Here is a 12,763-nt window from a genome sequence, read left to right as displayed (position 1 = left end):
TTTCGCTGGTCAAGATCATCCTACTTTCATGGATTCATCGTCGTCCGTCATCCGTTCTGTCCGTCGTGGAGGTATGCGAGTTGTTTGCATAGGCGACGGTGCGGTAGCTTCATCAACTCTGTTGGAGCTTAAAAGTCCCTGAAGAGGTAACCGTGTCTGTAGCAGTGTCAGTATTTGTGTTGTTCCCAAAGGCCATGTGACGTACGGATCGGGGGCTTTCTCTCCGTATTTCTCCGTCTCTTCTGGATACTTGTCGAATTGACTCGAATCACCCACCCCACCTTGGACAGGGGGCACGTAAGGAGCGTCGATGTCTTTCTTCGCCAGCCTGTCCCATGTCACCTCAGCGAACCAAGCATGGTTCATCACGTCCTTTGAGCCGCCATGCAAGTTCCCCAGCCGTTTGGTAAGGTCAGGCGTAATGAGTCGCTGTAGAAGGTCTTGTGCATCTGGGTGTATATATGGAGGATACTTCACCCTGCCTCTCAGGATGTTCTCGTAGATCTTCATTGGCGAGCCTCCGTCCCAGAATGGGGTAAATCCGCAGAGCATTTCGAATATCAGTATTCCCAAGGACCACCTAGAAATGCGTGAGAAAAGTTTGTTAGCGTCACGGAATGAGTCCACTCACCAGTCTACCGACTTGTTGTAACCTTTCGAAGCTACAACCTCAGGCGCAAGATAATCCGGTGTGCCGCAAAGCGTCCAGGTAATGTCTGGTACCTCCTTGGCAAATCCAAAATCTGTGATCTTCAGGTGGCCGTGCCTGTCCAGTAGCAGGTTTTCAGGCTTCAGGTCGCGGTATATGATCCCTTGGGCATGGAGGTAATCAAGGGCAAGGGTAACTTCGGCCGCATAGAACTTGGCCACTGGGTTTGGGAAACGCTTTTCATGGCGTGAGTAAAGGTACTCTATAAGAGTGTATGACTGATGATAGTATTCAAAATAATCAAGCTCACTGACCTGCGACTTGCGCAAAAGACTGAATAGCTCTCCGCCTTCAACGAAATCCATGACCATGTAGAGGTTCTTGGAATCTTGGAAGGTTCCCCACAGCGTCACCAAGAAGGCGTGCTTCACCTTCTGCAGCATCCTCCGCTCATCGATGGTATGCTCCACTTGCTTCATCTTCACCACCTGTGCTTTTTTAAGGACCTTGACAGCATAGAAGCGTTGGTTATGATTAGACTGCACCAGGTGCACTCTTCCAAAGCTTCCTGTTCCCAGCGTTCTTTTTAGTGTGAAATCTGTCAGCGAATATTTTCCTTTTGTGGTGCGCGAGGCGGCGGTCTGGGAGGTGGCAGTCGAGGTGGTAGAGATCGGTCTGATGCTTGATCCATTGGTTTGGGTTTCGGCTTGGGACAGCAGCGAGCCATCGTTCTGTAAAGGGTGTGTCAGTCCATGTGCATTCCAAAGCACTTTTTGTTGGGGCCAGACTACCAATGGATCTTGCCCTCCACTTCGCGGGGCCGAGGTAAGCTGTGAAGTTGTATGAGTCACAAGCATGGTCTCCCCTCCCCTGTTAGAGCTGTTGGTCGAGCTCAACGTATTTGCCGAAGCCGATGTGAGTGAGCTCTTGTGGCCGCCAGCTGAAGTGGGGGTGACGGGAGAGCTCTCGGTGGTTGAGGTTGGGGAACTTGGATCATGCTCCTTCGTCTTTTTCTTTTTGAGGAATCCGAGAGTCGGCATGGGAGCTTCAGTGGAGCGGAGCTAATGTGATAGTGACGGGCAATTGACGTGAATGCAAGGTACCGAGATAAAAGGGCTGTTAGTAACTGGCTCCGGGATGCCAGCGTGCTCACAATTAGGCACAATATCAAGGCATGTACGGAGTGCAATTGGTGCTCCAATCCAAAAAGTCTTACTAGCGGATCAAGTTGTTGATTCTCCGTCCTGGGGGTGGTATACCCGGTCAGACGCTTAGTTGTTGAGATGGTGCTAGGACCTCTGTTGGTCAAGGAGGGACATGAATGTGGAAGAAGGGGCAGGACTTCAATTGCCGCTGATAGCCTATAAGTAATGGACCCGAATTGAACACAATGATATTGGGCTGGATAAAAATAGGAGAATTGTAGGCGTTGATAGGAAGAAGAGGTTGAGAGGTCAATGATGATTGGGGGGCTTTGTCGAGTTCCCCAGAGAGAGAGGGGAATGGGCTAGTTGATAGCGGTTATACGTCGCAGGTTTTGCCGATCCCTTGAATGAATAAGTAAGCCCCACTCATCCGCAACATCTACTTCACTTTTCAGCATCGTTCCTGGAATTGGATTGTGCTGCTGAACTCGAGAGGACAATGTACCGATCAGAGTATGTGGACGGACTGTTTGACTTAAGCAGAGAAAATTGACTCACCCATCTTCTTCTGTGGAACGCCAGTGGCTGCAGGAACCGGCTTCAATGGCTGACGGCGAACCTCTGCCGGTAAGCCATGTGGAATGATGATAATGTGCGTCAGATGTTGCTGGTACCTGCAAGGATTGTGAGAGATAAGGTCTGTGCTTCGACGCGCGGGGATGGTGGAAGGGAGATTGAAAGAATGAAGGGTTAAGATCGATGTCGTGGAAAATACTTTGAATTGAATACAACATATTGATATTTATTACGTGCGTGATGATAGTTAGTATAATTCACCGATACATGTGAATAACCAGGCTGCCGAAACTTTGCTTTGTCGCTTTAACCTTTGGCGTCAGTGTGATGTAGCTAAATTCCCACCGGTCCCAAAATTACTATTCTCCGGGTCACTGTTGCAAGAAATGGACGATGGATGTTATAGGCTGCGTAAGGGTATCTATATGCATGTCTTCCCCCATCCTAGAACCGCCCACCTGCCCATGGTTCAGGTAATTAGACCGCGCCATCCCCAATGATCAAAGACCCTAGCGTTGATCTACTTGTCTACTCACAAACTCCAGATTCTCCATGTTACACAGGACAGATTACAGCCTGCGTCCCTAACTCAGCCAGCTGTCAAGGCGAAGCTGATTCCCAATATTCCCATGCCAATGAACGCGAAAGCAGTGCAAAGGTTCCGGTTATGAGTCAGGCTCAGACTTTCCGAGAAGAGCTGCAAAGCGACACTGGCCATGATACCAGAGGTAATGGCGAACATGCATCCGTAGACCACATCGCCGGGAGCCGCATCTCCCTTGCCAGCGATCTTGAACCAAAGAGCGGCAACGCCGGCGCCTAGTGGCTGACTGACACCTCCCAGGAGCGAGCTCCAAAACATCGCCTTCCATCGGCTGTTGATCGCGAGGTACAATGGGAGAGCCATAGCAAAGCCTTCGGTAATGTTGTGGATAAAGAGGGCCATGAAGACAGTGAAACCTAGCTTAGGGTTGGCGTGATTTGTAGCATAAGTTATGAATCCTTCCGGGAGTTTATGTAGGGCAATGGCGATTGACGTCTGTAGTCCGATAGCGAGAAAAGCGTTGGTGGGAACATGATGATGATGTGAAGGATCATTAGCTGTCTCACTCAGAGAAGATGTGGAGGTACGAGCATCGTCGCCATTTCCGATGCCGTCTTCTCCGTCCTCGTGGCTCATTTCAGTGTTTAAATGAGACGCAGCTCGGGCACGATTCCCTTCCCGGCCCCTGAATACCGCGTTAGAAGATCCTTCGGGTCTTCTGGGGATGGTCGGCCTGGGGGAGATCTGAGCGATTTCTTCATCAAGGCCAATGCGGCGACCTAATCTAGCGCGAGTATGTGGTGCCGTCGCAGTACGGAGAAGAGATGGTTTGCCAGATGGGCCAGAGATGGAGAAGCGACCAAATGCTCTGGTAGGAGCTCTTGTGGGGGCTCTTGTTGGACTTCGGCTAACAGCCTTGAAGCATTCTTGGCCACATGGTTCGCTGTAGCCATAGCAGGGACCACCTTCATCGCATGATCGCTGCGCTCCGGATACGAAAGTTGACATCCGATTAGTCAGTCGAGTCTGTAAAGACGGCCTCCGGGCTGCAGGTTCCAGAGCGTCATGTCTCTGATCCATTTCCGCGGCCGCAGATCTGGATCTTGGTTCTGGGATAGACTTTAAATCGGACTCGTCCTGAGAAAGGAGTAGTGGTGTCTCTTCGGTTACGTTGCCATTGTGCTTATGGCCGTGGGAGTCATGATGATGGTCTTCATGGTTGAATTCCTCATCGCCTTCGTCTTCATCATGAGAATGATCGCAGTCCACAACATGAGAAGGTATGTAATGATGCAGTAAACGTGAAACGAATTGAATTCCTATGACGCCACCCAAGAAGCAGCCAATCGTAGCATAGGCAGCGGTATCGGGAGCAAGACCACCATCAGTTAGGTAACTCTTGGCCTCTGGTAACATGCTATACAGAGAGGAAAAAAGCTGTAGGGGACGCATCAACGAACACGCCATAGGGATGGGTAGCTTCAAGAACAACTCACCATTACACCGAAGCTTAAACTTAGAGATGAAGAGAGAAAGGTATTGCTGTCTTGTATCCGGAAATTCTGCTTTCCGGGGATATGCTGTATGATTAGGTCTACACATATTATGCTGGAGCCGAATACGCAAGCTAAAATTTTATTAGACAACAGACATGGCTTCCTCTATCAGGATGCCTGACCTATTCCGCTCACGCCGGTCATGATCCATCCTCTCGTATCATTGTCGAGGCCCATTTTCGCCGCTCTCCCCACGGCTATGCCGCAACTTGCAACCTTTAGGAAGCCAGCAAGTCAAAGATAAAAGAATGGAAACACTAGTGCTAGGATAGAAGGGCGTGATGAGTGAGACTGAGGTTGAAAGAGTGAGAGTATAGAACGAAGGTTGAAGGAGATGTTGAGATGAATGCTGTAACCACATGATTTAAAGGAAGAAGTAGGTAAGGCTGAATATCACGCTAGCAAGGTCCTCAGAGTGATTGACGCCTGCCTCGAACGATTGGTTCTCAGTTCATGCAGCCAGGCACGTCGCTCCCTCCATCACACGAGTCATGCACGCGCCTAGGAAACCTGATGACTGCCTATATGGTGTAACGAGGGCGCCATAAAGTATTCAAGTCCGTTGCTTCCTCAATACCTGTAATGATCAAATAACCACAATGTCCAAGACCACTCTAGCTATCATCGCCGGCATTTCAGCGGCCACAGGCGCTGCAGCAACAGCAGCGATCTTCTTATCGCCCTCAGAACGCAAGCTCCCTCCAACCGTACCGTCAGATACTCCAACGCCCACCTCGACCGCAGCGCCAGCGCCAGTGCCAGTGCCAGTGCCATCTTATCCTCGCCCATTGAAGGATATAGCTCCTCCCGTGAACCCCAATGGCCTCTTTCAGTATGGCTTCCCCGGCCCAGTCAACGACCTTCACCCCACACTCTCCACAACCTCCGTCTTTGACCGCCGCACGCGTAACCCCGCCTGGGTAGCCGAACACATAACGCCCACCTCGCTCTCTGCCAACAACGCCGATCGCAAGCACTCTTACTTTGCTGAAGATGAAGCCATTCCTGCCATATTCCGCGCCAAGCTCGACGATTATCGCCGCTCTGGCTACGACAGAGGTCATCAGGTGCCGGCTGCGGATGCAAAGTGGAGTCAGGATGCTTTAGATCAGACGTTCCTACTGAGCAACATGTGTCCGCAAGTGGGCGACGGCTTCAACAGGGATTACTGGGCGCACTTGGAGGACTTCTGCCGGAGGCTAACGAACAATTATCCAAGTGTGCGGATCGTGACTGGTCCGCTCTACCTGCCCAAGAGATCTCCTGAAGATGGAAAATGGAAGGTCTCATACGAGGTCATCGGCAACCCTCCTAATGTTTCGGTCCCTACGCATTTCTACAAGGTCATCTTTGCAGAGGATGGAAAGACTGGAGGAAACGTTAGCCTAGGGGCTTTCGTCTTGCCCAACGCGCCCATCGCAAACGACAAGCCGTTGACCGACTTTGAGGTGCCAGTCGAAGCCGTTGAGAGGGCGAGTGGATTGCAATTCGCCTCAAAGCTGCCCTTGCAGAGAAGGCGCAAGCTTTGTCAAGAGGTCCATTGCACCATCATAGCACGTGAATATGCTGAGAGACAAAAGAACTTGATGGGAAAAGCGCCAGGCAAAAGGTTGCTAGGTGAAGATAGATGAGCAGAAGTGCTCTAAGTATTGCGGTTATTTACTTTGCTTGAGTTCAAATCTAGCATAGCGAAGAGATCTTGTTTGGAGCTTGGTGCTTTTGTTGCATTTGCTAGCGAAAATCTTACATCAATCCGCATTCTTACTTCTGTGCTTGCTTTTCTTTTTGTTTGGGGTTGACACCAGTCTGCCATCTTTTCCAGCATCGCCCCTGGATTTGTAGGTTCTAAGATCGAGGGTATTCATACTCCGTACATGCTTTTTTAGTCATCTCGCATGAGCTGACCCAGGCGTATTCCTCCGAGGCGCATAGTGACGCGAATCGGCTGTCGCTCAGCAGTCTGCACACACATGGAACGGCGCGTGTATCTTTACAGAATCACCCAAACTGTCGGCTAGAACTGTGCGTTACCTTGACATGCAAGGCCCCAAACAGCCCTAGTCTTCAAGATTCTCGTATCCAATCAACTTTTCAGTCCTGATATCAGATGACCGAGCCTTGCGTTTTATTCTATCAATCGGAGAAAGCCCGTCATCCACAGGATGCTTTCCTCCGGAAACCTGTTTCACCTTCTTGCTTCGTTGAATACCGCGGTACTCGCTTTACCCTCCGATTTCCATTCCCCACCATACATTCAGTCCAGAGAAATCAGGAGCTTAGCGAATTCCGTCCTCGTGAACAACTCCTTGACAGAAACGACCAATCTCACCCTTGCTACCACCAGCTTCCCAGAGTACGACACCTCCAGTAACGCAGAACCGACAGTCTTCTGCCACATCGATCCCCCACTTCCAGCTCCACCAAAATGGGGTAACGTTGACCTCGTCGAATGCGGACTTCTCATCTTGACCATGCTCGCCAACGACTCCGCCGACCTCCACGCTTCACGATGGAGCCCTACCCACCCAATAGTGTTGCCATGGACCTGGGGGTTTTCGCCCTATTGCAAAATAAGAATCACTGCCGTCAGTCCAAGGTCTCCGGATTTTTTTCAACGAGTCATGATCGCTCAAAGGGTGGCGCTCGTTCTGACTCGCTGTATGAACAATAAGGGAGGAATAGTCAGCCTGGGGTCTAGAGAACAGTTTCAGATTGAGGTTGTTGCATTTCTGAATCAGGCCACCGCGTAGTGTAGTGGAGGATGGTAGGAAAGGTACATAGTTTTATATTATACGGTTCTTCTAAGTGATGGTCAAAGATGCTCCAGCAATAATTCTGTACGGATTTCATACCTGCGGCCTTTCCTAGCACGCCTATCGTACAATGATGCCCCCGCAGAAGCGCATCCTCCCAATCCACCAAAGCCTTGTTTTGCCATTTCATATCCCAAACTCCCCCATGTCCCCGCCACTTCCTGCTCCCCCACCTGCCGTTTTCTGTATCCGCCCAATGTACTGCCTGCTGACTGTATTCCACGCCGCCATATATTTCTCCATGCACGTCGTGAAGCATTTTTCTTCCCTCGATGATAATGAGCTGCCGGGCGTCGGGATGCACTTTTCAAAGCAGTGGCTGTTCATTTTCTGGCAAGTAAGGTGATTAGGATGGTGGTTGGGATTGAAAGGGGGTAACAAAACGCGGAAGAGGCAGCTTTACGGATATGAGTTGGCGTGCGTTATTGATGGCGGCCTCTTGCTGGACTTGTCTCATGAGGGCAGCTTTGGGATCGGAGGCGCTGAGGGAGGGGTTTAGGGAGTCCATGGTCGTGGTGAGGAGGGATAGTGGTTTTCGGGGTGAAGTCGGTCTGTCGTTGAGAATCCAAGTCTCCAGAGGAATGCTACTGCAATGATGTAGATGTGCGTGATGCAAGTTGATCATTACTGCTGCAAGAGCTACACTTTCGTTGCTCTCGGGCCGACCTTTGCGCCGAGCCAATGAACCTTTCCCTGAACGGTGGAGTTTGAAACGCCGTTTTCAAGCATGGACTTATTTTCGCCGCACGCGACTGCGTTCCGGACACCTATTGCTGCTCCCTCGTGGACCTTACACATCGAATACCGTTGCCGATCTTGCCAGGGACAGGAGCAATGATACAGCCATGGCCGGCTTTACTGTTATGCCTTCTGCTGGGATATGTGGGAGTGCATCCTGCTGTCCAAGCAGATGTCGAACGGGCTGCTGTCAGGCAGATACCGGTGAGATATTGAATTACGTGCGCGTATCTTGAAGCACCTTACTGATGTCTTGTGTGCAGCTACGGTCACATAGTCTTTCATCGGTCAGTCGAACCGCCCTCCCACCTGCTCGGGAGAACAAAAACCAGGAGTCATGAGGATGGGTTCACTAGATCGAGGCTAATGCAGAAGGGACATACAGCCATTTCTAGACTCCGATATGCAAAGTCGCTACTTCGAGTTTGGAGAAGATACAATAGTCCGGGCAGATCAGTATGGTTTCTCCTCGTCCATCGAAATACAGGGTCTTTGTCTCAGATTTGCGTTGGCAGGTACATCCGACTCACATCCGACCGTCAGGCGCAATCAGGATGGCTTTTCTCCCGAATGCCTATGACCGCGACAAATTGGATGGTACCTGCCCTTGAGATGTGCAAGCGAAAACCCTTCTAACGCATGTGTGCAGATGGAGATAGAATTCAAAATACATGGCCTTGGGCATCTTCATGGTGACGGAATGGCAATATGGTTGACAGAAGAGCGGGCAAAGCCAGGAAAGGTCTTCGGGCATACAGACAATTTTAATGGTTTAGGGATCTTCATCGATACGTACAAGAACTCCAGGCCGGGTGTGGTGTTTCCCTACGTGATGGCCATGCTTGGGAACAGCTCAGTATCGTACGATCAAGATCATGATGGAAAAGACAACGAGATGGCAGGATGCTCGGTATGAATACCCACACCGAGATGCCCAGCAAATCTTGCACTAACAAAGGAGACCTAGGCCCGTGGTATCCGAGGTACCGACACGGTGCCTAAGAAGATACGAATGACCTACTACCAGGACACGTCACTCAAAGTCGAGCTTCAATACAAAGCCGAAAATGAATGGACTGAATGCTTCGAGACTGAAGCCTTCAAGCTCCCTCAGACCGCCTACCTTGGATTCAGCGCTCATACAGGCGAACTTACTGACAATCACGACATCATATCCGTCAACTCTTATAATCTACACATGCGTCAAAATACGGGTTCATCGAGGAGCAGCGATAGAGGATCGAAGGCTCAGGCTAAGCCGTACAATCCCGGCGGGGACAAGGAACGGGGAAGCTGGAGGTGGTTCCTCCTGAAAATTGTACTTTTTGCGATCGTGGTCGTGGGTGGGTACGTGGGGTATACCATGTACAGGGCATCGAATAGGGGCTCGAGGTTTTAAGATGTACAGATTCCTATAGCACTTAGCAATTCGTTCGTTCTTGAATCGCGGCATTGGTTCTTTACGTCTAATTCTGCAAAGTTCTACATGGGAGCCCCTGGTCGATGGCTTCCGTTGTTTTCGTTGTTTTTCTATGCCTTATATATCCTTCTGTCCGTCTTTTCTTTGACCGATCCAGCAAACATTCATCCATCCCTATTCAACCCAGGCCTTTTCTGTGTTTGTTATGGGTCCCTCTATACAAACTCAGCCCTTATTCAGCCGTATGAAAGATGTCTCTATCAAGTCCCACATTCGTGGTGCTTCAACGACATCAGGGACCTTTCGAATCTGTCTCGTTGGAATATCACTCTTAAGGCCCTCGACATATTCATGCTAATCTTTTCTCGTGCTGAACCACCAAAGAAGGTGGTCTGAGATGTTCAGTCCCCCACCCCTAACGACCTTCCAGGCTGTTGCTGATAATGTTCGCAGATTGCACCATACATCATTTGAGTTCGCAAGTTCTTATCGCCTGCTTGCGGACGCTTGGAGTACTTCAGGAACTGCTACTGGGACAGAGTGGTTTGCGGTTATTCCTTTCAAGGTAGGCATGCTCCCGTATCTACAGATACTTACTGATACTTCTCCGTTAAAGGGTTTCCATGGTGTGGACATCACACTCTTCAATGGCAATCTATGCGGCAATTTCTGCGTGAAACGGTACAGCAATGGGGCTAGTGCATCCCCACCCAGACGTGAATGCAGAATACATTGCGTTGCTTACATGGAGTCATCTCCCATATTAGATTTTCGCAAGCAGGAGAAAATGACGGTGAGAGCGTCAAATTCCCTCAAGTGTTGACAGATTAAGCCCTGAAGAGCAGAATTCCAGTTTATCAATTCCTTCACCGGCATTGTTCTTGTCCTAAAGTCTGAACACCTGAGCCTGTCGCCGATGATTGGTTAAAATTGATAAAATGTCAATGTCTGCAGTTGCCAATATCCCAGATGGCTTTTGTGGCCCTGCATAGCGAGGCCTACACTAAGGCGGTAGCAGCATCCATCGCGTATCCATTCCGAGTATACTTTAGCTTCATGTTAGCCCAGCCGCATGCCAGTTGCTAGTACAATCACCCGCAAGGTTTGGATTTCCCCTCATCAGAAAATGGAACCTATCCATGTCCATGACGAGTATCCCTGGCACGCATGATGATCGCGAGGCAGGAAGGGCCTTTAAGCGCTCGACATCCCCCAACGTTGACACAACCTCACCCACAAATCGACCACTATGTTCTTTCCCACAATCCATGTCCGTATCGCTGCCGTCGCATTGCTACTCGCATGCCATGCACATGCCTCGCCGCGAGGAGAGGTAACGCACACAAAGCCCAGTCCGCATTTTTGCCCTGAGAGATGTCAAGACATCACGACATCAGTGTTTGCCTCAGGGGAGCACATTGTCGTCCCAGCATTGAGAAGCCTCAGCGAGCCCGGTGCAGTGAATGCACTTCTCGCAAAAGCTGGCACCGTGACACGGACGGTACGGAGGTTGAGAGCGGCACATTCGACATCAGTGCCAGGTATTGTGCGGCCAAAGGGGCGACTGGTGAAGCCCACGCATCTCGAGCATGGACTCGACGTTCGCACATAACGTTCTGTTCTATGGGCAACTGCACGCCCTTGATTTCCTGAACACGTCGCGAGCTGCTGAGTAGAGTAGTGGATCGGGAGAGAAACATCTTATCGTAGGCCTTGCGTTTCACGCAGTAACAGGGACGTTTCTTCGAACTATTGTTTGAGTTCCGGATGCGTCCATGCGCAGCTTCGAAGGCATGATGCGGACGAAATTCGGAAAGAGAACTTAGCTTTTCCATTCTTGTGATGCTTGCTGTCTTATAATCATGAGTCATTGGATACCGTCCTGTATCACGTGTTCTCATCCCCGTATTCCTCGAAGCTAAAGCTCCATATTTTCTCTGCCACACTGCGGCCGTATTTCGCCGCTGATCCACGATCGTCGCCTTTTGAGCTTGATGATCCCACGTGCTGCAGCAGGCTTGGAATTGTCACCCATCTGACCAGGTTCGCTTCGTTGGCCCATGCCTCGACAATCTGATCCACGTAACCTTCTCTAACCTGAGCTAGTCGGGTAATCACTTTTGACGCCATTCTGTGGGAGTAGACGAGTCCTTGAGCGCAGCATCCATATTTTGGCATTGGGTATACTCCTGGGAGCGGTGGCTGCATGGAAAGTCGTCCGGCCATGAAGTAGAGTGAGATGCAGGCCGGAGCACAGACCAGGCAGGCGACCGCAATGAAATTGTTTGTAATGGTCTTTTCAAATAGGAATTGCCTTATGAGAAGCAGTGCCATCCCCGTCATCCCCGTGACGGCGATTGACACCGCAAAGTACTGTCGCCACTCTTCCTTATTCCACCCCAAAAATTCTTCCGTGTAAAACAGGCGAAGGTATAGCCAGTCCATCTCGTCAGTAGTTGGGTGTTGCTCATCAGCCTTCTGGAGTGCCTCCATGGCTCGTGGAAACCACCCGTCCACCGCCAGTGTGTCATCCTCAATCATAGCAATCCATTGCGTTCCAGCGTCGACGCATCTTTGTAGCACGTAGGTGTAGTCGAAGACCCCTTTCTTCCTGTAGTCCTTGTTTGTTTCCCAGTCCCTCAAATTCTGAAGTCGTCCCTGGTTGACGTCGTAGAGCAACGTCTTATCGGCGACGTTGGTGAGCCATGGCTCGCCATAGATTGGGTGCATTTGAGGATCCGCGTGGGCGATAAGGACAACTAAGAAGATCTGCTCTCTCTCGCTTGGCTCAAGACCATCAATCAACGAGCCAATCGTTCTCCGCACGTATTGATCCTGCTCTCGCGCAACAGTCGCTATACCGATGCACATTTTGGGATCTTGTAATGTGGTTTGGCCATAGGTCGTGAGATTGGCATTACGGATGAAAGTTTCAGCGTCGTTCTGGCGCCCGGCGGAGTATCTTGGCTCATAGCCTCGAACAGGATCGAAGAAAGCCGAGGTGGGATCTCGATAGTAGGCCTGGCTGCAGTAGCGGAATACTGCCAGGTAGACGAGGAGGAAAGCAAGAAAAGCGGAGGTCCCTGGCCTACCACGGAGCCAGCGCAGCACCCCGCCGGACCTCATAGCATGCCTTCGCTCGGCTGTGCGCTTTATATACAGTATGTACGGTAGCGGGAATTTTGTGAGGTACGCAATGGTGGTGGCACGCGGACGAACCGTTGGGACTTGGCAGACCGTTGTAAGCTCCGGGTTGGTGGAGTGAAATGTGCAGCGTTCTGATTGGCCAATCATTGTTGATCTGACTGATGCTGACTGATGT

General features: G+C 50.6%; 6 protein-coding genes across 6 annotated transcripts; 2 read left to right on the top strand and 4 right to left on the bottom strand.

The window, feature by feature from the left end:
* Positions 1-128: 128 nt before the first annotated feature.
* On the bottom strand, positions 129-1,689 carry HO173_007294 (uncharacterized protein; the record flags this gene model as incomplete). Its single annotated transcript, XM_037309198.1, has 5 exons — positions 129-156; positions 206-580; positions 632-885; positions 964-1,380; positions 1,441-1,689. 5 exons carry the CDS (start codon positions 1,687-1,689, stop codon positions 129-131), a joined length of 1,323 nt encoding a protein of 440 aa, XP_037164059.1.
* Positions 1,690-2,959: 1,270 nt separating this feature from the next.
* On the bottom strand, positions 2,960-4,647 carry HO173_007293 (uncharacterized protein; the record flags this gene model as incomplete). Its single annotated transcript, XM_037309197.1, has 3 exons — positions 2,960-4,351; positions 4,411-4,541; positions 4,593-4,647. The coding sequence occupies 3 exons, from the start codon at positions 4,645-4,647 to the stop codon at positions 2,960-2,962; spliced, it is 1,578 nt and encodes a 525-aa protein (XP_037164058.1).
* A 422-nt stretch (positions 4,648-5,069) lies between these two features.
* On the top strand, positions 5,070-6,101 carry HO173_007292 (uncharacterized protein; the record flags this gene model as incomplete). Its single annotated transcript, XM_037309196.1, has 1 exon — positions 5,070-6,101. The coding sequence occupies one exon, from the start codon at positions 5,070-5,072 to the stop codon at positions 6,099-6,101; it is 1,032 nt and encodes a 343-aa protein (XP_037164057.1).
* Positions 6,102-7,409: 1,308 nt separating this feature from the next.
* Positions 7,410-7,791, bottom strand: HO173_007291 (uncharacterized protein; the record flags this gene model as incomplete). The annotated part of the gene is made up of 2 exons (XM_037309195.1): positions 7,410-7,613; positions 7,687-7,791. 2 exons carry the CDS (start codon positions 7,789-7,791, stop codon positions 7,410-7,412), a joined length of 309 nt encoding a protein of 102 aa, XP_037164056.1.
* Positions 7,792-8,117: 326 nt separating this feature from the next.
* On the top strand, positions 8,118-9,420 carry HO173_007290 (uncharacterized protein; the record flags this gene model as incomplete). Its single annotated transcript, XM_037309194.1, has 6 exons — positions 8,118-8,225; positions 8,285-8,308; positions 8,407-8,477; positions 8,537-8,618; positions 8,671-8,931; positions 8,989-9,420. The coding sequence occupies 6 exons, from the start codon at positions 8,118-8,120 to the stop codon at positions 9,418-9,420; spliced, it is 978 nt and encodes a 325-aa protein (XP_037164055.1).
* Positions 9,421-11,328: 1,908 nt separating this feature from the next.
* HO173_007289 (uncharacterized protein) lies at positions 11,329-12,735 on the bottom strand (the record flags this gene model as incomplete). The annotated part of the gene is made up of 1 exon (XM_037309193.1): positions 11,329-12,735. One exon carries the CDS (start codon positions 12,733-12,735, stop codon positions 11,329-11,331), a length of 1,407 nt encoding a protein of 468 aa, XP_037164054.1.
* Positions 12,736-12,763: the final 28 nt, after the last annotated feature.

This window comes from Letharia columbiana, assembly GCF_014066305.1.
Source record: "Letharia columbiana isolate WasteWater2 chromosome Unknown Sc0000023_s0, whole genome shotgun sequence".
NCBI lineage: Eukaryota > Fungi > Ascomycota > Lecanoromycetes > Lecanorales > Parmeliaceae > Letharia > Letharia columbiana.
This window is presented reverse-complemented; position numbering and strand designations above follow the sequence as displayed.